This window comes from Puma concolor, chromosome D3, assembly GCF_028749965.1.
Source record: "Puma concolor isolate L17-30 chromosome D3, mPumCon1.1.hap2, whole genome shotgun sequence".
NCBI classification, from domain to species: domain Eukaryota; kingdom Metazoa; phylum Chordata; class Mammalia; order Carnivora; family Felidae; genus Puma; species Puma concolor.
The window spans coordinates 73676122-73703025 of NC_141678.1; the positions used below are offsets into that span (position 1 = coordinate 73676122).

General features: G+C 37.0%; 1 protein-coding gene across 1 annotated transcript in view; it reads right to left on the reverse strand.

Annotated features, from left to right (window-relative positions):
* Positions 1–26904, reverse strand: part of MBD2 (methyl-CpG binding domain protein 2) — a 67196-nt gene that overhangs the window by 28373 nt on the left and 11919 nt on the right. The window contains exons 2-3 of the mRNA XM_086683013.1: positions 21306–21465; positions 4990–5127 (exon numbers count right to left, since the gene is read on the reverse strand). Of these exons, the coding sequence (XP_086539139.1) occupies positions 4990–5127; positions 21306–21465 (298 nt within the window). The remainder of the gene's footprint in view (positions 1–4989; positions 5128–21305; positions 21466–26904) is intronic.

Sequence of the window (26904 nt, forward strand, 5' to 3'; positions counted from 1 at the left end):
AATCTGCAACGTCCGGCATATGTCCTGTATCTCTTCTAAAGATTTCCCCAACCACCCTAGCCACAGTAAAATCACCTTCTGGAACACCTATAGCATATGTCTGTACTATTTATTTGATCCTTTGTCTACAGCACCTCTCCTCCTACACCACCCAGAATAATGCTTTTAAGTATTTCAGGACAACACGTCATCCACTTCCTCTGCCCAGGAAGCTAATTTTTTTGTCTAGAGAAAAGGAATATAACATCCTCCACGGAACTCTGTGCTTTAGCTTCTCTATTTCTCAATCATAAAAAAACTAAAACAAGTCTATACTAGAAATAACCTTTCAAGGTTACGAAAAAGTAAATGCTCTTAGAATGTCTAGAATGAAGAGTAATTTCCTAGGTTATGGTAACTAAACACTGAAATATTTTACAAACTTTTCATACACAATGTCTTTAAAGTGTATATGTTTTTGAAATTTAACTTCATCTTAAAAGTTTCTTCTAACATATTTTAAAATATCCATTCTTGGTTACTATCAAAGAGCCAAGAGATATTAAATGCTAGCAAGGATGTGGAGGAAAGAGAACACTTGTATACTGCTGGGAATGTAAACTGGCATAGCTACTATGGAAAACAGTATGGAGGTTTCTCAAAAAATTAAAAATACAACTCTCATTTGATCCAGCAATCCCACTTCTTAGTATATATCCAAAGGAAATGAAATTACTGTCTTGAAGAGATATCTGTATTCCCATGTTCACTGCAATATTATTCACAATAGCCAAGACATGGAAACAATCTAAGTGTCTATCAATGGGTGAATGGATAAAGAAGTATTATCAGCCATAAAAAAGAAGGAAATCCTGCCATTTCTGACAACATGGATGAATCTCAAGGGCATTATACTAAATGAAGTAAGCCAGGCAGAGAAAGACATATATGATCTTACTTATATGTAGAATCTAAAAAAGCTCAACTATTAGAAACAAAGAGTAGATTGGTGGTGGCCAGGTGTGGGGGTGGATGGGCAGGTGTTGGTCAAAGGGTATGAACTTCCAGTTATAAGAGGAGTAAGTTCTGGGGACCTAATACACAGCATGGTGACTATAGTTAACAATACTGTATTGTATTCTTGAAAGTTGCTAAGAAAGATCTTAAATGTTCTCACCACCACCACCACCACCACCACCACCACCACAAAAATGGCAATTATGTGAAGTGATGGATGTGTTAACTAACCTTATTGTGGTTATCATTTTGCAATGTATATGTGTATCAAATCATCACGTTGTAGACCTTAAGCTTAAACAATGTTGTGTGTTAATTATATCTCAATAAAGCTGGGAAAAAAGCATTCTAAAAAAAAAAAAAAAAAGGCTGACTTCTAGAAGGGAGTAAAAGAAAATTTCATATCTTTTGAAAGAAGAATTAGCAAATAAAAGGAAAAAATCTAGGATCAAATAGAACATTTAAATCCACTTTTTTGCTAATTCTTAAATATTTATTTTTTGGTTAAAAAAAGTGAAGAAATGTAATTAATATTCAAAGACTATCAAAAACACCTCCAGCCTATGAGCATCCTATAATAATTAAAAGGAAGAAGTAATGGCTCAAAAATGAAGTTTCTTTGAGTTGAGGATAAAAGGAAAGGTGAGAGACTAGAAAATATCAAAGATGACAGGATCAAAGAAATGAGAAGGAAACAGAAATGTGAGTTCTTCATATACTGAGGGGAGAAAGCTAGGAAAGACAGCCTTAACAGCAAAATCATAATTATGTCATATTAAAAAGATTTTTGGAGGTGTTTTATATATATGACCAAATAAGAACATTTCAATGATCTTACTATTTGGGATAATAGTCTTATAGTTGGTCGAGTTTCCCCACCCCACTCCAGATTTCTGTTTAATCTAAGGGAAAGACAAGCACTTATCAAATATGCTGATAGTGTGTGTGTGTGTGTATATATATATATATATATATATATATATATATATATATATATATATAAATGTCTACTTACCCTATCATAACTAGGTTTTAATTATAGGCAGATATTATTGCTGAATTCCATTTAACACACTTTTGCTTACATACCCTAATTTGCAATTTTAAAGCTAAGGTATTTTCAAGGAATCAATACACTAGAAATTTATAATTCATATATTTTACAGAAATCAAATCAGACAGCCACACAAAGATGCAGGCATAGGATGTTTGCCACCTAAGACAGAATTATTCATTTCTGTGATTGCATCACATGTAAACTAATCACTTCAAATTATCCATCGGAGAACCTAGTTAAGATCCAAAAATCCAATCCCAGTCCTAGGTCTCTAAGTATTACAATACCACTAGATTGAATACTTTATTAAAAGACTGCAACATGGTTAAGAAACAAAAACATTTATATCTATCTCAAAAACAGAAACCACTCTGTCTAGTTTATTTACTGAATGATCAAAAGAAGTTCTCCAAATGGAATATGTGGCAATTCATACTGCCGATCTAGTTCAACCAGGCTGTGTGAAAGCACAGTGGAAGAATTATTTTTGCCTACATGTTTTATTTTTTTTGTCAACTACCTCCTCAACAATAGTTGATTAGCACATATCTGACATATATACACCAAAATATAACTTAAATCAACATCTTTCCTTTACTAAAAAGCCTGAATCTAAAATGAAATAGTCAGAATGACAGATTATGATTTCTCAAACAATAATATAGAAGTTGTCTCTATTTTCCTATAGTTGCCCAACGCCCTGTCCTTTATTTTGAAATCCCATTAGTGAGACAGTCAAATATTCCCTCAATTCTTATGTTGAAGATAAAGCTGGGGGAAAGACAACTAATGTCTTGGTATAATCAAAAACACCCAGCAAAAACCACCAGGTGATGTGAGGATAAAGTAAGAAACAGTTCAAACTTTTGAGGAAGTAACCTCCTAAATAATTTTAATACTTCTCGCCTATGCAAGCAAAAAGGAAGATAAAATCCTCAAAAGATCTGAGTTGAAAATGATACAAGATTTGGGGGTGGGGGCAGGGGAAGGAGGTGGGATTTAGCTTTTTTGGTATATTCTTTTCATTTGAGAACAATCTCAGAAACTTTAATAAAAGAGGAAAATGTAAAACTACTCAATGTATCAGTGAATAAGGAGCAACTACCCTGATTATTTCAGCTTTAAAAATCTCTGTTACCAATGTCCCCCTACAGCCAGGTAAACACCCAGTAAATAAAATTACTACAGTTGTTAAAATCTGTAACTGAAGTTAGGTACAGAAAAGAATTACTGTTTAAATAATCGTAATTTGCTACTCAATTGATCTTTAAAATATTTGGGTTTAGAGACTATATTGAGAATGACTTGGCAAAGAAAAGATGAGGATAAAATCCATCTACTACCTATTCTCAATAAGGTAACTCAAATTTCCAATATGAAACTATTATTAATAGTTATTCCACTTTCTTTATCTTTCGAGCTTTTTGAAGCAAACTGTCTTACCCACATATAAACTTTGAAAAATTTCAATTGATAAAAATCTTTACAAGGAAATGATTTAAAAATCACCAAAATGCCAAAGGACAAGATGTTCAAGACTTTAGACAGTATCTAAGAAAGAACATAATCGGGGAATGGCTTTATCAAGGTGGGCAAAGTTCAGAATGGCAGAATTCCTTCCCTGTTGTAATGAGTATACTAACACTACCAGCGGTGTGGTGACTCTCACTGGGTGCAGTAGTAAAACAGAAGGGAAAAGCCTGGCACAGAATGCTGAATGGCCCAAAGAAAACCTAAGTGGTGACAAGAGCCTAAAGGCACATGCAGGTACGCATCTTTTATATTGGATGTGATACACTTACATGGCCCCTGTTGAATCTCTTGGGGACCAACAGTAAAGCAAGTTTAGAACTTCAAATCTTGAGACATCTATAGCAAGATGCTGATCCAATGTGGCTCCAAATATCTTCTGTTTTCCTGGCTCACCTGAAGAGGAAAAAACACTACAGAGGATGTGGGAACTGAATTTCTTTAGGTAGTTTCTTCTAGAGCAACTGTCTGAAAGTTTTGGCCCAATCCTTTATGAAGTCTGGAGATGAGACACTTGAGGGACTAGTGAAAAACAAAATTCAAATGAAAAGGTGGAGTGAGGCATCTAAACGGGGAATATGAGAGCAAAAGATAATCGTCGTAGGTAAATCAGCATTTCTAATCTGTAAGTGGGAGGAGGCAGAGAAAGGAGAGAAAAAATATGCACAGATGTTTCTCCCTCCACTCCCTCACCCCAATTGCTACTAAAAATTCCCGAAGTACCTAAACTTTTTGACCACAATTAGGGAATGAATAAGCAAGGTTACTTGGAAAGGTAAGCATTTTATCAAGTCTCCCTCCCCTGGCTATATGGCATTATTAAACAGCAGGGAGGCCTTTCAGATAATACTTTTTTCCTAAGAACAGATTCTGGTGCCATACAGTTTGAAGCCATAAAGAAAGAGAAATTTGTTAAACTGAATTTCTGCAAAAATGGAAGTCACAGGACAATATACCGTATTGACAAAGTTTATTTAATTGTTTTTCAAAAGGGGAGGGATGGCTGTCATATAATAAGAAATCAGAAAAGTAGTTTCTATAAAATTGAAAATATTTTTAAACTAAGCAACACAAACTGCATGCTTCAGCCTCCTAGGAAATATTATCCCTGGAAAGATAATCTAAACTAAGATTAGCAAAAGCAAATCTGATGTACATTACCACACAAAAACACAAAAATGTAGTCCATAATATTAATTTAGATTCATTTTTAATTAACTATTTTCTTTAAACATTTAACCTAAATATTATTAGACTTATTCTCCAGCATTCATGTAATAGCCTAGGAACATAAAACAATTTTCTTTCCAAATATTTTCCATTTTAACCGGTTTACTTGAACTATGTCTGGTAAAAATACCAGAATTGTCTGACAAATAAGATTGGAGAACCAAGTAGATCCTTACCTGACGTGGCTGCTCGTTCATTCGTTGTGGGTCTGACTTCACTTTATTACTAGGATGATTTGTGACTTTGGTAACTGGTTGTTTGAAAATTGATGCGGTTTGTCTAATTGGCAATGTTGTATTCAAGTCTGGTTTACCCTGTGAATATAAGCATGTTTTTGTTAATAAATATTACATATAAATATAATTTGAATTCTTTTTTATTAATTCATTATCCATTACTTTACGTTTTTATTCAAATTCTAGTTAATTAACATACAGTGTAATATTAGTTTCAGGTGTAAAATACAGCAATTCACTTCCATACAATAGCTGGTGCTCAATTCACAAGGGCATTCCTTGATCCCCATCACCTATTTAACCCATCCCCCTACTTTTAATCAATCAGTAAATAAAATCTAAGATGTGTTCTAGTGAAGTCAAAACGTGGCACAGAGCTCCTTTTAAGTTCATTTGCAAGGCTCTAACCATGGGGTATACAGGGACAAGGAAGGTGGGGGGGGGACAAAAAGAACAAAATGTGATTTAATCATTGTGGGTTCTGATTCTGGCAAAAAACATATATAAAAGGCCATCTGTACCTGAAGACAACATTCAGGATATTTTTTATATAGAAATATACTTGATAAATCTGCAGGATATTCAATGAACTTCTGTCTTTACAACTATCCCCAGATAAAAATTGTGTTATCAACTTCCAGACTCCAAAACACTGGTTCTCAAACTTCACCACACATCAGAACCACACAGAGGGTTCATTAAAACACAGATTCCTGGGCCTCACTCCTAGAGAGTCTGATTCAGTAGAGATCTGAGGTAGGCCCTGGGAATTTGCATTTCTATTAAGGTCTTAGGTGATGCTGACTGCTCCAGGAAGCACTTGCAGAATGACTACTCTAAAACAAAGATTTGCAAATTGGTTGCAGGAGGATGAAGTTTAACCCATAAATGTATTTCGTTCAGTTTTTAGTGTCTAATAAACGAGCCAACATCTGCAAATATGGAGATATCACATAAAACCCAGATTCTACTTCTCTTTAAAACTCAAAGATCTAGAAATACCAGACTTGATTTGGCCACAAGAGGCCATAATTAATTAGTATAGCTGCTCACAAGAGGTGTCAAGGATCTCCTTTAGCAAAATTCTTCAACAACTCATATTTGCATTACCTGTCTGAGGCCTATAAGTGTTGAGGTTTGTGAACTCTGCTTAAGGAATGTTATCAAGGCCTAGAAAGGTCAGCATCAAAATAAAGTGACAATTATCACAATTACAGTAGGATTTGGACCCACTACTAAATATGTCTCCATCACCACCCTCTCCACCTTCGTTCCCTCCACCCCTTCTTCTCTGTATGTACTTGTCATTCCTTTATCTTATTCAATTTTCCCCCAATGTATGTGCTTACCTTTAGGAGATATAGTCTTCTTTTTTAGTTTGTTTTTTTTTTTTTTTTTTTTTTAAGCAATCTCTACACCCAACTTGGGGCTCTAACCCACAACCCCAAGACGAAGAATCACCTGCTCTTCCAACCGAGCCAGCCAGGCGCCCCAAGACATACTCATCTTAAATAAGATTATTCCTTAGGTATTTAGCTTTCTTATCTTTGTAGATATATTTTCAAAAACTTTGATTTAAAAGTGAGCAAATTTGACTGACAGGCTGCAAAATTACCACTTAGGATGCCATCTTTAAAAGTGTGAAGCCTAGGAAGGTATATTTTTATTTATTTTTTTTTTTTGGAAGGTATATTTTTAAAAGCTCTCCTAGTAATTCTGTGATGCACAGAAGGTTTGGACACCTCTGATTTATGACATCTAGAGCATTCTGAGGCCATAAATGAAGGCACCCAAACTATGAAATAGTCAATATTTTATCCTAAAGAAGCTCACGGAGAACTTTTCCTGTCACTAGTTATAATTAGTATAGATCACTAAACAATACCCTGTTTGGTTTTTAATGTTTCCATTCTTTAATAAAGAACGATGTGCTCAGCTGGTATTAGAACAAGATGACATCAATGGACACAGAAATACATTGCAACTGTTTGTATGCACAAACAGTGGAGCCTCTTAAGATTCCCCTTTTTACAAAGGATGACTAGAGACAGCAGGGACTATTTCTAAATGAATCCTGAATCCACAAAGACTGGAAGGAAGCATGAAACATAAAACTATTGGTTCTACAATGGGAAGGTTGTTTTTTTTTTTTTTTTCATTAACATGTTTTTGGTGTAATAAGTAAAAATTAGAAGAAAAAGCTGGCTACAAATATTCAAAATACGCAATTCCCATTGACTGATGAGGTAGTGCATTCCTCACTGGGAGTAAGAGATTTTTCAAGAGTATGCTGTATTACTTTTCTCTTGATCTTACTTTGGTTTTTATTATGTTTTCTCTTTTTACCTGGCTTGAAAGCTCAGAAGACAGAATTTTTCACTAATGAATTTTGTATTCCAAAACAGTAGCATGTAATCTGAAAAACTGGACTAACTGGTTTTCCCAGAAACTGTCACAAAAACAGTAAATTTTATTACCACTCTCACCTGAAGAGTGCCAAAGAGTCACTGTTTATGCCCAGCTGTGTGTCTGAATCCTTCTAAATAACTACCAATCTGCCATAAACTTAAGAATTATAAAGCAAACACTGGTTTTGGTTTTTGTTTTGAGACAGAGAGACAGACAAACAGAGAATCCAAGCAGGCTCCATGCTCAACGCGAGCACGACACGCGGCTCAATCCCATGAACCTGGGATCAAGACATGAGTGGACATCAAGAGTCAGACACTTAACAGACTGAGCCACCCAGGTGCCCCAAGCAAACACTTTTTTTAATGGGACAAGATTAAGGCTACTCTTATAATTGTAATCTTCCCTTTCAGCATACGAAAAAGTAAAGCAGAAGTTTCTTATATCACAAAATTAAACTTGCAAACACACATTCTAATTATTAGAAAAAGTTTCCAACCTTGATTAATCTCAGTATACAGGCTAACCCTCAAACCAAAATTTAATGTATTTTATAATAATGTGTATATTAGGGTGGAAATACTCAAATAACTCAAATAATTTTTGAGACTATTCTTTCCTCTTAGGTGCTGGAAGAACACAAAAACAAATCTTTTTAATTTTTAAAAAAATGTTTACTTCATCCCTTTCCAATAAGTATCTCTGAAAAGGATCTTTGTACATTCAGAAAGAACACACAATAAAAATTAATTTTTAAAAAATCAGCGACAGGGAGAAAACAAATTTCCTTTTGAAAAGATTAATAGTGATCAATACTAGAGCTGAGCATCAAAAGTGGATCTGAAATTTTTAGGATCCCGGGTGAAAAGAGAAACATTAAATTATATAGATATCAGGTCAGAGAGAAGGAAGTATACCAATTAATAAGGGAAACAAAGCTGTCCTAGTATTAAATCTAGAAAAAAAAATTAGAGACACTAACATCACAACAAAACTAAGCAAATTTCAAATGCTTTTTCTTTTTCAGTGGCCTTCCATAAAAGCCAAGAATATAAAATTTAAAGGAAACTTGGTGAAGGTGATTCTTAAAGGGACTAAGCACCCGTGTGATCTAATTACCATGTCACCTTTTGGTTGGTCTAACTTGACTGAGGCTAGAAAAGAGGATAATTAAAGAGGTGGAGGAAGAGCATGTGTTTTATAAACGGGTGACTTTCGAACATTTTTGCATTCCTACCAGCTAAAAAATTTTTGAAAATATATATCTCACCTACATTTCAAAGCTGACATCAAGACTATTTCAAACTGTAATGTAAGTGATTGCAAAGAATGCACTTACTACCATTTTAAGTACTGACACTTTAATAAACCTATCACTTTACAATGTATCTAACAATCTAAATATACTCACCATCAACCACTTATACATGAACAAACTTTTCAGTAAGTACATTTTGTTTCACTCCTTTTTCTCTTTGAGCTAATAATTCCATTCCCAAAGTTATTTCCTCTTTTAAACTTGAAAACCTTTAGTTGATCATATATATGTCATGAGATTATTTTTTTTTACTTTTTGTGACCATAAAGTGCTTAGTGATTAAAAAATGACTTTTGCTTTACTATATCACTAGTATATAACTGCCCCTAAATAGTAAATTACATGTTAATGAATGAGATAAAAGTTAGATGCATTAAAGAAGAGAATTTTTTATTTAAAAAAAAAACCTCAGGGCACCTGGGTGGTTCAGTCAGTTGAGTGTCCAACTTCGGCTCAGGTCATGATCTTGCAGTTCATGGGTTCGAACCCTGCGTTGGGCTCTACACTGACAGCTCAGAGCCTGGAGCCTGCTTCCGATTCTGTGTCTCCCTCTCTCTCTGTCCCTCCCCAGCTCATGCTCTGTCTCTCCGCCTCTCAAAAATAAATAAACGTTAAAAAAATTTTTTTTTTTTTTAAAAACTTCATGGGCTGGGACAGATGCTAGAATAGGCCCAAGATTTAGTACCAATTCCATTCCTACCCTTCATTTTTTGTAGATGTAACAGCAAGAAACCCTATTTGCATAAATGAGTAAATACAATGAGTTTTCTTCTCAGTCAATTCTTTGAACTTCTTTTGAGTTATATGTCAAAATATCGCATAGTGAACCATCAAAAATTTTTAATAATCGAAGTCTACATAAAGTGCTCTGTAAATTTTAGACAAAGAACTTTACTGAAAGTCTTGACTGTTACCAAGTAATTCATTTTCTCGGCATCGACACCAGTATTTCAAATTAATCCTTTACTGGAGATCAAACATTTTGCACCATGGTAATACGACAGGCTAGTAAAAAGTATGCTCTTCTGTAAAATGGGAGAAGGTGGACTACAAAAGGGCAACTGGGGAAAAAAGAGTTTGTACCTCCATCCCGGGGCATGCTCAGGTCAACTACACGAAAGAGTATACTTCTAGAAGTTAAGAATATAGAAACACTCCTTTAAAACCATGCGTGTTGTGTGTACTATGGAAGACTTTACACAGCATAGTTTTGAACAGCAGGAACTTATATATTCTAAATACCACTTTTTCCAGCCTGTCATAAAACTGTCATAAAACTGAATGACAGTTCAAAATTGTACATATTCTATGACAAGAACCAAAAGGACTCATTTCACCTTTAAAATCCTTGCAAATTTTGCACTTTTAAAAATTAGCCATGTTTTAATGTAAAAAATGTTGCTCTACCTACCCAAAATGCTCAAATAAAACTGATACTTCCAAGTATCATTCATCATTTTAATTCTATGGCTTTCCAAATAGTACATCCCCCAAGAAATATTCATGCCCCCATTGGAGAACTTTGTTTTTCTGGGATCACTTTCCTCATCTGTAAATGAGGATGATAACAATAACCATTCATAAGATTCTTACAAAGATCACACAAGATAATGCATGTATAATGCTGCTTTCATCCAGTCATTGAACAAATACTGAGTGCCTACTACGTGCCCGGCACTGACTGTATGCTGGGTATACAGTTATCATCAAAACACAAAAATCCCTGCCTCAGAGCTTACGTTCTGGGAGAAGACAACAAAATAGCTGTAGGTTTTATGGCCACATTGGTATGTCAATTCTGAATAAATACCTGCTCTTTCTATTATCAGCATTAATGTGTTTTTGAGCATGCTACTGAAAATTAGGAACTTAAACCTATTAAGCTTTTTCAGGAGAAAAGCCATTCCCTGGTTCACAAAGAGGGGAGCCTGAGTGGTACATTTAGAGCAAACCAAGAATATCATCAAAAAAATAATTTCATTTTGTTCCAGAATATGTACAGTAGCCTATACTTCGTGCCTTTCCACAAAATCAAAAGCCAATAATGCAAATTGCTTTACAATCTTTGATTTCGTTTAACTGGTATATAATTCACACACCATAAAATTCACCATTTTTTTTTTTTAATTTTTTTTTCAACGTTTATTTATTTCTTGGGACAGAGAGAGACAGAGCATGAACGGGGGAGGGGCAGAGAGAGAGGGAGACACAGAATGGGAAACAGGCTCCAGGCTCTGAGCCATCAGCCCAGAGCCTGACGCGGGGCTCGAACTCACGGACCGCGAGATCGTGACCTGGCTGAAGTCGGACGCTCAACCGACTGCGCCACCCAGGCGCCCCAAAATTCACCATTTTTAAGTGTACAATTCAGTGGGTTTTTAAAAAATACATTCACAAAGTTCTGCAAACTTCATAGGCTTTTACAAAAAATAAAGAAAAAATATCTGGGATCTACAATTTTGTACTGAAAATCCACTTAGTATAATTTGCTAAGAGCAAGATTCTTTTTTAAGGAGATCAATGAGATATTAAAAAGAGGAGACAGACTACATTTTGAGCTCATTAAAAAGGACTTATACTTGTAGTTAATTGAAGAGGTGGAGGACTGAAATTCATCACTGAAAACAAGTTTTGAGGAGTTCTACTTGAAAAATAACTTCTTGCAGTTTTAGTTAATATGAGGTCATTAAAGAACTTACAACAAAAGACAGAAATGAGTTTCAACCAAATACTGAAGAGCAGCTCTACTCAAACTAAGCCACGTACTGTGTGGAATTCATTATCTCCTTTACATCTGGGTTGGCACTAACTGTATACACATCCTTGGGAGAATGGTGGAGATAGTCACACAAATCATTTGCTGTAGGGCTTAATTCTCTTACCGACTTACAGTCTACAATGTCAGGGAACTCTTCAGGACCTATAAAACTTAGTGAAATAGACCTCAATTGCCAACAAAAAAACCTGGGCATCCAAAATAAATCTTGCCAAAGCCACAGCATAGGCTACTATGACTCCAAATCTACCTTCATTATTAGCATGAAATCCAAGCCCAGCCCTCTCAAAAGGTTCTATCATATTTGGATAGATCTGAAGGCACTAACTTACAACATAAACCTAATATCATACTGAAGAGACTATTCTCATCAGTAAGTCTATTTGCTAACATGTAAAGTTCTTCTGTTCGCTTTTTGCTCCCTAGCAATCTTTATCCAATCAATATCTAAATACAGATGACCCTTGAATAATGTGGGGGTGAGGGGCACCTAACTGCCACACAGTCGAAAATACACACATATATATACATATATAACATATATATATATACACATATAATTTTGACTTCCCCAAAACTTTACTACTTATGGCCTGTGACCAGAGGTCCTATGGATAACATAAACAGTTGATTAATACATGTTTTCTATGTTGTATGTATTACATACTGTATTCTTACAACAAAGTAAGCTAAAGAAAATATTAAGAAAATCATAAGGAAAAGAAAATACATGTATAGTATTGCACTGTATTTCTCAAAGAAAAGTCTGCATATAAGTGGACCTGTACAGTCCAACCTGTGTTTAAGGATCAATTGTATCTGCTCAAATTAGCCAAAAAAATGGAACAATGTTGTTAACTGATACCTTATCTTCATTTATTAGCTAAAGGTTATTTATTAGCAAAAGATAAATAGGTATCTATTATTAAGGACGTTCCTGCAATGAGAAAATTAGAAGTGCTTTGAACAAGAGAATACTAAACAGTTCTAGGACTAAAGAGGCCTTTGATCTGATCCTTTCCTCCTTTATTCACTCATTAAACAAACACTGTCCACGTCACCATCATTCCTGCCTGAATGAGCACTGGCCCCTGACTCCCACTTCTGCACTTCTACATTTTCTACACAGCAGCCAAAGCAATCCTATTGCTCCCTATCTGGAGTCCGAAAATAGTATTCCATACCATTCCTTATGCCAGCTTGACAAGCCGTGATTAGGCTGTCTGCTGCCTTGACCTCACCTAGGATGCCTTCCCCTCTCTCACTAAACTCCAGCCACAGTGGCCTACTCTGCTCTCACAGGCTTAATGTATCCTGCCTTAGGGATTTTGCACTGGCTACTCCCTTTACATGGTATGCTTTTCCTTGTGGTTTTTGTATAGCTCACTCTTAATCATTCAGATCTCAGCTGCAAAATCCTCCTCTTGGAGAAAACTTCCCTGATTGCTCAGCCTGAACAGCCACCCAGTCAGTCTCAACCACTGTTAATTGATTCACAGTACAGCACTTGATATTTAAACTGTGTATTAGTTTGTCATACCACTAGAATTAAAGTTCCATGAGCACAGAAACTTCCTTTACCATATTTTTCAGAGTCTGCGATAATGCCTAAGCATATAATGTGCTAAAAGTTTTCTGTGGAATAAATGGATGCATAAAATGTCTATTACACGTAAAATCTTATGTTACGCAGACCTGAGCCTTCAGTAGCCTCATTTTCTGCTTTAAACTCAAAGGTACTAAACAGGTAGAAAATACTATCATTCATTGCTATCTACAACGTCCATCTCAAAATTATTATGCAAAGAATGAAGTCACCTGGGGCACCCAGGTGGCTCAGTTGATTAAGCTTCTGACTTCAGCTCAGGATATGATCCTGCAGTCTGTGAGTTCAGGCCCTGCATTGGGTTCCCTGCTGTCAGCACGGAGCCCAGTGTGGATCCTCTGTCCCCGTCTTTCTGCCCCTCCCCCACTTGTTCTCTTTCTCTCTCTCAAAAATAAACATTAAAAAAATTTTTTAAGAATAAAATTATCTATATTATCTGCCTTGAAATCATCAATGTAAGAGAAATGGCCCCTAGACTTACTCCATCTATTACTATTTAAATAATGCTTATAGGTGGGATGTGGCCAGTGTCTTCCTGAGTCACAAAGTCAGCCCAGAGTCCAGACCATAATGTTTCAACTGTGTACTCTGCTCTAACAATTACCAAAATTAATACCACCACATATTACATTCCTCAGTAATAACCAGTCAAGTCTCTCAGATCATACACTATCACCCACCACTCGTCCCCGTAATATTCTGCACACCCACTCATCTACCCCACGGTTCAGTGGCTTTCAAACTTTTTTGACCCATCCCAGACCCAATCCTCATAGCATACACTCTTGAATGACGGGCCACTTTCCTATATCCTCAATATTTTCTCTAAATGTTCTCTCCAGTTCCTGCATTCACTGACTTGGCCATCCTTTGATGGCCTCAAGTCCTCTCACATGAAACTTCTCTTTCCCTCCCTCTCCTCCCACCCTTCCTACGTCTCTCCCTCTCTACTGCATATCTAAGGGCCAAGAGGTGGCATAGGTTTTCTCCTTTCTCCCATTTTTCTCAAATAATTTCTCCACTTTTGAGCCTTCAAAAACACTAGCTCCTTTGAAGTTCATATATCTGGCTATACTACCCTCTACCCCTGCTCCCTTTCTCCTTCATTCACTAGACTTTAGCTTCCATTTCAGTCTTCTTCTCCATCCCAACTCTTGTCCTCATTCTGGGAGACCTCAAAAACCATGTGGATAACTACCCAATATCCTGAGTCCTTTGACCTATTATTCCTCTGCCCAACCTCACTCACCTAACATTATAGTCACAGGCTTGTCTACACTAGTAACTACACCATCTCCAGTATCTCAATCAAGCATCCAAGTCTCCCAATTCCTACTTCCTATCCTTGCAGCTCACTTTCTCAGAACTGCCCTCGGCATTCTTTGACTCCCATCCATTGACTCTCTTGGTTTCTCACTGCTCTTTAACCCCTTTCACATTCATGGTACAGGTTTCATGGTAGTGGTGGTGGTTGTTGTTGTTGTTGTTGTTGTTGTTGTTGTTGTTGTTCTTCTTCTTCTTCTTCTTCTTCTTCTTCATCATCATCATCATCCTGCGAATGTGCTTGTTTGATGTCTGTGATTTTTCCACTTTGCTACAGACCCTATTATTAAACTTTTCAAAGTCTTTAAGGTGGGAGTTTAACCAAATCATCTCTTTCACCTACCATCTAGTGATTCTCTTCTCTATCCAAAAAAAATTACCAAAAGATTTGTCCATCTTAATTTTATCTCTCACTCACTTTTAACTCTGTCCAACCTGGCTTCTGTTGCCACTGAAAATCAAGGTTATTAATTTACCTTCATATTGCCAAATTCAAGGGAAATTTCTGTTTCCCTCCACTCAACCCATCATAGGCATCAATACAACTGACCACTCACTCTTCTTTTTGAAACATTCTCCTCTCCCATGTCTCTCCTACCGTACTAGCCATTCTTTCTCAATTCACTTTGCTGATTCCTTCTGCTGTAACCAAGTTTTAGTTATTGGATTTGCTCAGAGCTTGGTTCTGGATCTTTTTGTCTGGGCAATCTCTTTTAGTCCCATTACTTGGAATACTGCCTAAGTGCTAATGACTTTCCAGGTGAGACCTCACAATTTGGCATAGCAACTGCATATGTGACATCTCCATCCTTGCATGTTCAAAATTTATTTTATTGACCCATACAAATTATTTCCTAAGGTGATCGCAGTGAATGGTAACCCAATCCACCCACTCGTCTAAAAAAGAAGGTCTCACACTTGAGTCTTCTCTGTCATCTTCCATACCCAATCATTAGCAAATCCTGTAAATTCTACATTCAAAACAGATCTAAAAACTGTCTGCTTCTCTCCACCACCACGTGTCTAGGCCATCATCATTTATCAACAGACTACTAGAATACTACTAGAATAACTTACTTCCACTTTTGTCCGTTTCATTTCAAATTAACAGAAACTGGACTCAACAGTGGCCTACACTTAAGGGAGATGCCAGTAATCCCTTATAAGAACTTCAAGGCCTAGCAATGCTAATTTATCACCTATGATCTGCTCACTGCCCCTCTTCACTCCCAACTATATCCACTAGAAAGATACCAGAAGAAACTCCATGCCAACAAGTGCTTAATACACTGACGAAGAGGACACTAGCATCTTTGGGAAAGATTTTAGTTACTTTCTCTATAAGACCAGGAATAAAGAATGAGAGGTCTCTGTTTTCAGTGTGGATGGAGAGATTCTACAAAGAACCCAAGGGGCAGTTCTTACCATATAGTATGCTCTATCAGGAGCTGGTAATCAGAATGATCCTACCACAGGAGTCCTGAGGACATAAATAAGTCAGTCCACTACAGGACTACTTTCAATAACTGAAAAATCCCCAATTTCTTCAACAAAGTCCTAACTTGAGATAGAGCAAGTGAGTTGGTCCCTCATATCTTCTGCCAAGGCTTTGCTTCTTCTCTTGCTTCTCAACAGTGGTTATTAGCTTTGTCAGCTACATTTTCCTTTAGAATTTGATAAATAGACTCTCTCCTCACAAAAAATGCATAACAGAAAATGCTGCACTTAGTTCAAAGGTTCCTGGAGGGCCTCCTGAAGCATGGACTCTTAGACTGGACACCTGCCTCTCTACTGGTTCTCTCTTGGCCACTTTTATCCATTAAAAGAAAATAACAATAATGATAGTGTTCCTTGGTCATGCATTCTCTTCTGAATATTTTCCTCTCCTCTACCTCTCATTCAATCTCCATAAAAGTAGTCTAAGCATTTTTATGGTTAGAGGAGTAAAAATATATACTGTACATACATGTTTGTAAATGCACAGAAGTTCTGGAAGGACACATGACAAAACAGCAGTTTCCTCTCAGGAAGAGGACTGCACACGAGAGGCTGTAGAGGGAGGCTTTTTTTATCGACTATCCTTTCACCCTGTGTACAAATTACCCAATCAAATAATAAATCAAAATTGTAAAACCTTTAAAACAGCAGGATACATTTTGCTTCTAATTTCTCATTTCCCAGAAACTTTCTGGCATTCTAAGAAAGACTTCTGGTCCCTCATAACTGGTCACCAGATGCCTTCTAACTTGGAAATCCAATGGATACTACAAAGTAAATTTTCTTTCCTAGGCTTTTATAACACAATTTCTTGATTCTCCTACTACTTTTCTGGAAGTTCCTTCTTACTCTCCATGAAACTAATTTATTCATTTATTCACTACCAATGGTGTGACAAGGTAATTTTCTTCTATTTGCCCCTTTGTTAGGCGATCCTAGTAAGTTATGACAAACCACAATGACAGGAGTTCTTAAAGCATGACCTGGGAGTTCCCGGGGCTGCACCAGATCCTTTCAGAAGTCCAAGTAACAAAACTATTGCAACTCAGTCTTCCTCACCCCATCCCCAAACTTGATCTTCTTCCCCTATTCTTTATCGACCTCCACCCCAGTGACTCAAGCCAGAACTGTAGCATGCATCAATGGTTCTGTCTCTCTACAATCATCAGTACTTAAATGTACTTATATCTCTTGATTGACTCTAACACCTTTCCATACCTCCTGCTACAGCATTAGTTCAAGCCATCATTACTTTTCTAGACTACAACAGCCTAAACCACTATCCCTACTTCCAGTTTCATCTTTTCCCAAATTCATTCTCCCCCTGTACCCATTCTGTCCAGTACCCAATCTGATTCCCACCATCACCACCTGTTCACTTGTGCTTCTCAAACTGCAGATACTGCCCCCAAGATGTATTAGCTCTCTACAAGAATTTTTTTATTATTTTGTTGAGGATAAGTAAAACAAGCACATTCTAGATCATCTGGTTACATACCTAGGATACAGCCATACAGAATCCAAGGTCATGTTGATAAAATCACAAGCACACTACCATAAACCAACATAATTCATGAAAAATGAATAATGGCAAACTTACACAATTGATTCCACTCAAGACAATCTAATGTTGTTTATTTCCAAATTATCAAATTTGTGTGACTAGAGAAATGTGATGAAAGAACTGAGTCTTTCCAAGATAAGCACACCCAGCCAACCTAAAAAGTAACTTGTTCTATACCATATTCACATTGTAAGCATTTTATAAAAATACATCATATGGCACATTCATGTTGGGGAACTTGGACTTTATTAGTTTTGTTGCTTTAATTTATACACATTTTAGTGTTAAGAGCTAGAACCACAGGAATTCAGTTTAATGTTCACACATCTGAAACACTGAAGTAAAAGGAATTTCTAGCAACAAAACCCAACTACTGGAGTTCCCAAAACATATTTTGTGCACAGAACCACTGTGCTCTTTTTATCCAATCCTAGTTTTTCCAATTACTTTTTTAAAGAAACTTACCCTTTCAAGAACTAAAAATCAGTTATTCAGTCTCACTAGCCATATTCCAACTACTCACTGGCCAGCCACATGTGGCTAGTGGCTACGACATTTCCATCATTACCTAACTGTAACTTCTCCCTTTGAGTAAGCATTGAGAAAGCTATTCCTCCCTTCAAACTCTGTTTTGATGACTTTCAAATCTTCGTTTAGTCTTTTTCTATTAACTTAATGGAGTACCTTCAGCAACCACTTGATAGCTCTACTTTATCAGCTAGAAAGACAGAACTAGTGACTGGAAAAAATTATGGTAGTACCAAATCAGTAAGGTACAATGTAATAGGGAATGGAAAAGATTTTCAGGGTAAGGTTAAGATTGTGATTGAGACAAGCAAGAATAGGTACTGCAAAAATAGTAGTAAATACAAAAGACAATGCCCACTCCACTGTACCCACTCATCCTAAAATGATTACCACTTTGCAAAGATCTTCAAAAGATATCTTCCCAACCATACCTGAAGTATTAGCACTCAGTAAACGCACTTTTGATATGGAAAATATATTAAGATCTCAGTATATAATCGGTCATTATGAACTGCAATTTAACCAGTTTCAAAGTTTATTTTGTTAATAACATTTCAAATTCTTTCAAGGGTTTTTAAAAACCTCAAAAACAACACAATTAATAACGTACTTCAGCCAAGTTTATAACTATACAGCAAAACTACCTAACATTCCTGTTTACTAATTTAAATTTCCCAGCATTCTCTATACCGTATTATTTTTTAAAAAGACGTAATACATTATTAGCCACAAATACACTTTCTGCTTTATAGAGATATTCAGTGTTGGCATGACTCCAAAAGAAAGCCTATTTTTAAAACTGCAAAAGTCAATTTTCTGAATGCTTAATTAAAAGAAAATCAGGTGCAAAAGTAAGACTGTGCCCTCCAAAATTCAAATAGAAACTTCAGAAAACAATGACAATGAAAGGTAGTTCCAAAATAATGTACGGCATATTAATTTATTCAGTGTTTATGACCACTATAAACTTCCGGAATGAGGTGAATATTAAATCAAATAAACATGAAGCAAACATTTATTAAAAGTACCTACCGTGTGCTAGGCTTTGGACTACCTATACAAAAAAAAAAAAAAAAAAAAAAGAAAAAGAAAGAAAAAGACAGTCCCTGCCCTCATGGAGCTCACAGTCTAGTTGAAGCAGACAAACAATCACAAATACAATGGCAAAGCACCAGGGAGGCATTATGGAAGAAGGGACTGGTCCTGCCTGATGAATGCAGGGGCGGGCTTCACAGAGGTGGAGACAATGGAGCTGGGCCTTGGATGAGCAGGAGTTCACCAGATGGAGGGGAAGGGGGGAAGCGCATTCCAAGCAGAGGAAACAGCACATGCGCAAGCAGAATCTCGAAAGCACATGCCATGGTGCAGGAGGATGAGCAGTCCAGCGCAGCTAGAGCATAAAGGTGCACACAAACTAAAGAGACGAATTAGTTTTTGGTTTTTAGTGAATCGTAACTATCAGGTATAAATCTTCATATTACACTTACTGTAGCTTAACTATGATTCTGATAACAATAGGGCAGTTTGAAAATATTCCATTCATTTCACAAATATTTGAGCCCTTTGACAGGTACCCAGCAATGTGGTTAGAGTTGTTTTTGTTTTTTAAAGCAGTTTTAGAAAAATAAATCTTAATATTCCTCTGTACATTCAAGCGGCAAAATTAACCCAGAATAAAGGTTCTCTTAAGCTGAATCACAGAGCTTCACCTATACACACTACACTCACTTTCGGTAATCTGAGCTGCCTGTACTACCAATATCTTTTTTACCCTTAACACTTTTGTAACTATCAACCCAAAGTAACCCCACAATTAAGCAATAGAGAAAGCAATTTCAGCTTTCCCTTCCCATTCTGCCTATCTAAACATGGTACTTGACAATGCCCCTATGGACATCAATGCATGGTGACCAATGCAACAGATGAGGAAATAATGCACTCTGACCACCATACCAATTTTTGGAAATTAAACTATTATAAACAAACTATTCGCTGAATTCTGAATAAAGAGAGCTACGAAGCAGAGACCCATAGCCTTTCAGGAAAAGTAAAAAGGTACAGAGGAAGAGATCTTCGGTCAAAGAGTTTCCCACACTGGCCACCAAGCAACACTGTTCACCGAGGAAGCTTGGAGCTTAGGAGGGTGCGATGCGGAAAAGAAAGGAACTCACATGGGTCAAACACTTTATTAGGGTTTTCATATTAATTCCTATTTACTCCTCGCAGTAATGCTAAGGGAAAGAGTGCACTATCTTACTTTCACAAATGAGAAATCTGAGGCCATGCGAAGTTAAAAGAGTCACCCCATGACTGCCTGAGCTAATAAGTGGCAGAGCCTGCCTGGTTCCAAAGCCTGTCTCATTCTACACATTGCCTCGGGGTTCCTACAGTGAATGCTAGACTCCCAAGTGGCATGCGACTGACTGTAGCAAGGTTATATATACCCTGGAAGAAAAGCCCTTGCTTTTCCCTCCACTATGTTCACAGTTAGTGTGAGACGATAGTGGTGGCAATACACATACATGTATCTCTGAAGTTTAGAGGAAGAAAAATTGTGACAAAATGGTTACGTAAGATTAGCCGCCCTTGGGGCGGGGGTGGGGAGGGAAGCTTTCTTAGCAAAGATACTGGATGCTGTAATGCGATTAAATTAGCATAATAACTCAAACTCTACTTGTTTAAATTCCTACACAATAAACCATCAAACAAGCAGCTCAATAAAAATAAGAGCTAATGGAAAAAAATCCAATCATCCTATCCGGATGAGGATATTATTGCTACAAGTCCTTCTCCTCCTCATCATCAAAAGTCAAAATAAAAACTACCCTTTCTCAAATCCTAATCCCAAAAATTGATAGGTAAGCATAAACTATGTGGTAAGGATACTTGCCACATTAAAATTTTGCCTCTCTTTGGGCAACAGCAACTATTTTAAGAAAAAAAAATGAGACAATTAACATCAACACAGAAATCTTTTGTAAAAAGTCCCAATGGGCCAAAAATGTGATGTTTGAGAGATACTGAAATATTGTTTTCAACTGTGCACAATTTACTTATGCAAAGTACTGCCAACTACCATAAATTAATCAGATTTATAAGTCAAAATGCTTTGCCAGGGCAGGGTAGACTAAGACATTCAGACACAGCCAAAATTCTAGTGACATAATTACAATGTAAGATACTTTGTGGAAAGCTTTTGAAATAGGATACATATGCTCTAAGTAAATTAACCAACCTTATTTTGATTGAGAGGATCATTCCGCAGTCTCTGTTTGTTCTTCTGTAATTTACTAGGCATCATCTTTCCAGTTCTGAAGTCAAAACTGCTGAGGTCAACAGTATTTCCCAGGTACCTTGCCAACTGAGGTTTGCTTCTGAACTTCTTACCACTTGGACTAGAAGAAAGATAACATCAATTGTACAAAAGATAACAGTATTTAGATCTCCACACATCTTCTTTTCTCTCCCAATATGTTTATTTTTTTCAAAGAAATGGTAAAGTTTCAAAGGAACTTCACAACTTCCCTGTAAGAAGAGATAACGCTTCATCTAGTGTCACACTCCACTAGGTACACCGCTGGAGTAACATCTGCAGATGTTACTGCAGATTATCCCACTGGTCACTCACTCCAGAGCCACTGTCAGAATCCGGGTACAAACTGCATGCAGAGCACAATACACATGCTGCAAAGGTCTTCAACATTACAAACTACTTCCAAACTGACTTTTGAAATGCTTTTTCTTGTATTACATATACACAATGTCAGCAGTAATCAGAACTTCAGAACACATTCTTCTGAAGTCAACAATCCTTGTTAAAAACACACATACAAAAAAACAAACAAACAAAAAAGCAGAAAACACTTGGAATCCATACACTCTTTGGGCTACCCATATGAACTCACAACATTAAAATAGAAAAAAAATATATTGAATTCTGATAGTATTTAAATGCTCCCTAAAAGGAGGAAACTGAGGCAAGCATTTGCAAATGGTGTGAACATTGTTGACATGAACTTTTTTACCCAAACTCCTACCTCGGAGAAGCTTATCAAGAATAACTTCTCAGGTCGCCTGGGTGGCTCACTCAGTTAAGCATCCAACTCTTGATTTTGGCTCAGGTCATGATCTCACAGTTCATGAGTTCAAGCCTCACATAGGGCTCGCACTGTCAGCACAGAGCCCGTTTGGGATTCTCTCTCTCCTTCTACCCCGCCCGCCCTCTCTCTCTCTCTCAAAATAAACCAAAAAAAAAAAAAAAAAAAAAGGATAACTTCTCCTAAGAAAATATTATCAAAGCTGGAAAATTATAAAAGTGCCAAAATTATATAGAAAGCTAAACTAAACTAGTGTTTCCTAAAAAAGTTTTTTTCTGGGGCGCCTGGGTGGCGCAGTCGGTTAAGCGTCCGACTTCAGCCAGGTCACGATCTCGCGGTCCGTGAGTTCGAGCCCCGCGTCGGGCTCTGGGCTGATGGCTCAGAGCCTGGAGCCTGTTTCAGATTCTGTGTCTCCCCCTCTCTCTCTGCCCCTCCCCCGTTCATGCTCTGTCTCTCTGTCCCAAAAATAAATAAACGTTGAAAAAAAAAATTAAAAAAAAAAAGTTTTTTGCTGTGTGGCATTGATCTAGAAGAAAAATTTTATAGGAAAAATGCCCCAGTTTTACCTAATAAATTTTCTGAGCCAAACATGCTAAAATCAACTATTAAAGTCAGCATAGATAGGTTACCAGAAGAGAACTGTAAGATTTCTAAATTATTTCTCAAAAAAAGCCAACATGTCCTATTTAGAACTTAACCTTGCACTAACGGACCACAATAAAAGAAAAATAATTGAAAAGGAAAACAAAAGGGAATTTTGCGTGGGAAACCAAGCTACAAAATACTGCCCTGGAAGAGCAAAACTTTTCTCTGGGTCAAATCCAAACCAGCACGCCGCACTTTGTCACAAATTCTGTGTCACCACTCACTTCAAGACAAATGATGATCATATCGGCATTTTTTTTCCGACAATCACAGAATTCAAGTATTCTTGAAACACAATTCAAGTTATAAAATTCAGCCTACAGATGGAGGTAACAACCAGTAACAACTAGGACATAACGGAGTAGAACAAACTCAGACAACAACTAGAACACAGGAGAGGAAAGAATACAGGATTACGCAGAAGTAAACCTCCACTCTCATTCTAACCAGATTTCCAAATATGCTCAGTATGACAAACAAACCACACATAATCCTCAAGATGGTTCAAAACTTGAGCCATCTCTGCCCACCACAAACTTGCACCCCAAACCCCATCTCATGTCGTCCTCTGTTGTGGCCCCACTGCCGTCCACCCAGCGCCTAATCCACCAAACTAGAAAGCCACTTGACGATGCTTCAGTGCCCCACCCCTCAGCCACACATCTGACACCAAGTGCTAAATGTTCAGGCTCCTCAATGCTGACAAAAATAGCTTCATCTCCCCAGGAACACATCAAAGACCTTCCATTTGTTTATAGTTATTTTCAAAAGTCCGTTTCTCCACCAGCCTTGGTACCCCACGTTCCAAACTCAGTGTCACCAGAAATACACCATGAACCTTTGACTTTTAGCCATGTCTTTCCAGATGGAAGCATGAACATAGGCAATATCCTGCCTGTCGTAAGATTATTAAAGCCTCCAAGCCCAAGTAAAATGTCACCTCTTCTGTGAAGCTGTGATTCTCCAAACCCAGTTAGAAATAAATCTACTATATCTCTGCAATTCTACTTCATTACAAAAATCTCTATGTATTTCCTTGATGATTCAAACAACCAGAAATTGCAATGCCACTTTTTAAAACTCTCAAACATGAATTAACATATATGAACACTGAACAAAGTAACTTTCTCACAACAAAATACTTTATCAGTTGAATGGTAAAGAACATAAGTTTCATTTGCAGACACAATAAAATGGTAAGTTCTATACTTATGTAAGTTATATTGCATGGACTCTTAAAATCGAACCAGAAAATATTTTCATGATTAATCTATTACACTACATAAGAAATAAAGAATTAAAGACCCAAATTAATTTGAAAACTTGGTAAAGATTATTCCATTATGTCACTTACACAACTACAATGAAGATTAAGCTAGAATAGCCATTTAGTCCTTATAATCAGAAATTCCAGTTACGGTCAACAAGATTCTGATAACCTATTTGATATACCTCAAATATGAATAAAAACCTGTCTACAAAACGATAGTTCTCAATCAGACTTCCATCTAATAAGACATCTTATTAGTGCAATAAAAGCTGAGCTTAAAGTGGACTTAGTTTCAACAGACTAATGCTCCAGAAAATGAAAATACTAAGGTAGTAACTTCTACCAATAAGATAAGCACTATTATTTTTAAGGATACAGCTTACAGACAAACAGAAAGTCATTTTTTAAGAAATCAATTTACTAAATTCACAAATTAGCCCTGCAACGAGTAGTTTCTTATGAAACGGTGGAAATGCCAGCTATCTACTGCAGTGGGACACATACTAGAGCGTCAGTATAACATCCCTCTAGAACAAAACTCGTTAGAAATCCGTTTTAGACACTGCTCCCCAAATTAAGGAAATCTAACTATGTAAGAACTCAACTAATGTGACTGCACAGCTTATAATCTAGATTAGCAATTTAATATGGTTTAAATAGTTCCTATGTCTACTGATTTTAAAAATCAAATGGAAACTGTGAGAAAGGCCTGACATATTCTACCGATAAACTAAATTAGCAATGAAGAAAGTGGAAATCAAGTCTTAGCTATGAACATATCCCAAAAAAGGTAGACTATTAACTGGTACTCTGTCGGTTATTCATACAAATCACTATCCCCAGTCATAAAGACGGAATTCTATGCGGCATCTACGCGGGACAGCTACAAGTACTGGTCATACACACGGCTGCCTTCAGAACAGTGGTACAAGCCGTTCTCTGTAACTGCTATAGCTTGTGCTTATTAGTGTTTTAGGGAAGTCAACCTGGCTGCCCCAGGAGATTATAAACCAGGGACCTTCCTCTGCACAAGATGAAGGCTAGCATATAGAAAGGCAAAGGCCAAGGGAATGGTTAAGTAAGAATTCTTCCCATCAGGTACAGAAATATGTGGATAGCACCGACATGACCCTGAAAGTGGTAGAGGAAATAATGCTAGATGAACAAAAAAACTACCAGAATGACTAAGTCATCATCGGTCTGCCCTCTAAGATGGCTGCAGTAAGTAGGTCGCAATCTCACACACCAGGGATTAGCATGACTAAGCTTTTATTCTAAAAGCAGCAAACTATAACCTAGGAACATTCTAGTAGACTAGTGAAGGATATTAGTCATTTTCAGCTTTCTCTAACCAAAGCGATTACTTCTAATCCCAGTAATGAAATACTAATATTTCACTTTCAACCACACAAAAAAATTCCCTACCAACTGTCCCCTAGATATGCCCACCCAGAACCAACTTGTGGTCTCACCTTTAACTTCTCCTACCCTCCAAATACCCTAAATAATGATTAAATGAAAATCAAAGATGTGAGAGTTTTAATTTCAGATGAGGACACTTCATCTATGCCTTTGCTAGCTTTCATTTTAATTAAACTGTTTAAAGCACCTACGTGTAACACCGCCTTAGAGGTTTCTAACTACAGATTATCAAAAAGAAACAAATTTTATTAGCATCTGACTTTCCACTCTAAAAAAATTTCATTGAGATAACAGAAACTACTTTAATTCTGGTCACCTTAGTTTAGTGGTATTCCCATTTTATCGCTCTGTATACTCACCTGTGATCATCATTCCCTGAGCTACCTGACGATAGCACACCCTGCCAGTCTCCACAGAAAAAGCAACTCTTCTGAAGACCTGCTCCTGGCCTGTGCAACTGCACCCTGAAAACACTCCTCTGGTGGAACAGAACATATGTTTTCATGTTACTTTGGTAGCATGGATCATCATGATGTTCAGTCGAACAGGATGAGGAGCCCAGAGTCTGAGCAAACACCAGTATACCTCCGAACCAGTTTCTAACAGGATGAACTGTGGAGGTGGCAGTAATCAGAGCACAATAAGGAGAGCTGGCCTACGAGCGACAAGGAGCACTGTGGACAGCAGATGGTCAGCTACACGGCTGAAGAGCATGTTCAGGAGGAGGGCAGCACTCTCCAACAGTACTTTGTGAGGCATGAGAAAAACCTCCATACTAAAAATTCCCTAAGCTACAGCCCTGGAAAAGTTTGAGATCAAAAAAACATCAACTTTCTTTGTTTTATACCTCTTTAAATGTTAAAGCTTATTTGTTAGTTACAGAGTAAGTACTGAAAGAAAAAGATTTCTCTGACTTTAACAACTGTCTCCACAAGTCAAATTTTGGTTGAGACTAAGATCTGAAATCAAAATTATCTTGTACTTCGGTACAAAATATATAATCAGAAAACTGTCAAATCAATTAATTCAAATAACGTATACCATTGTTTCAAAGCTGTATGACATACACACAGAGAAATCTACCTACAAGTCAGCTCCCAACCCCCCTTTTTTAGTTCCTTTCCTCCCACCTTTACATGCAGGCCTTTCCTAAAGTGAACCATCTTCAGCCCTCATCTGCAGTTTGTCCCCAGTACATTTTATCTACTTGTCTTGTCTTACTTATGTCTCCCATCATCAGGTACTACTAAATCCAGTTCCTTTCTTTGAATCTATCCTTCCTTTCCATTGCCATTGCCCAAATCAAGTCTTTATCACCTTGGGTCTGAATCACCAGGACAGGCTAACTGACTTTCTACTTGCTGGTCTCTGCATTCTAAACTACCCAAATTACTCTTCCT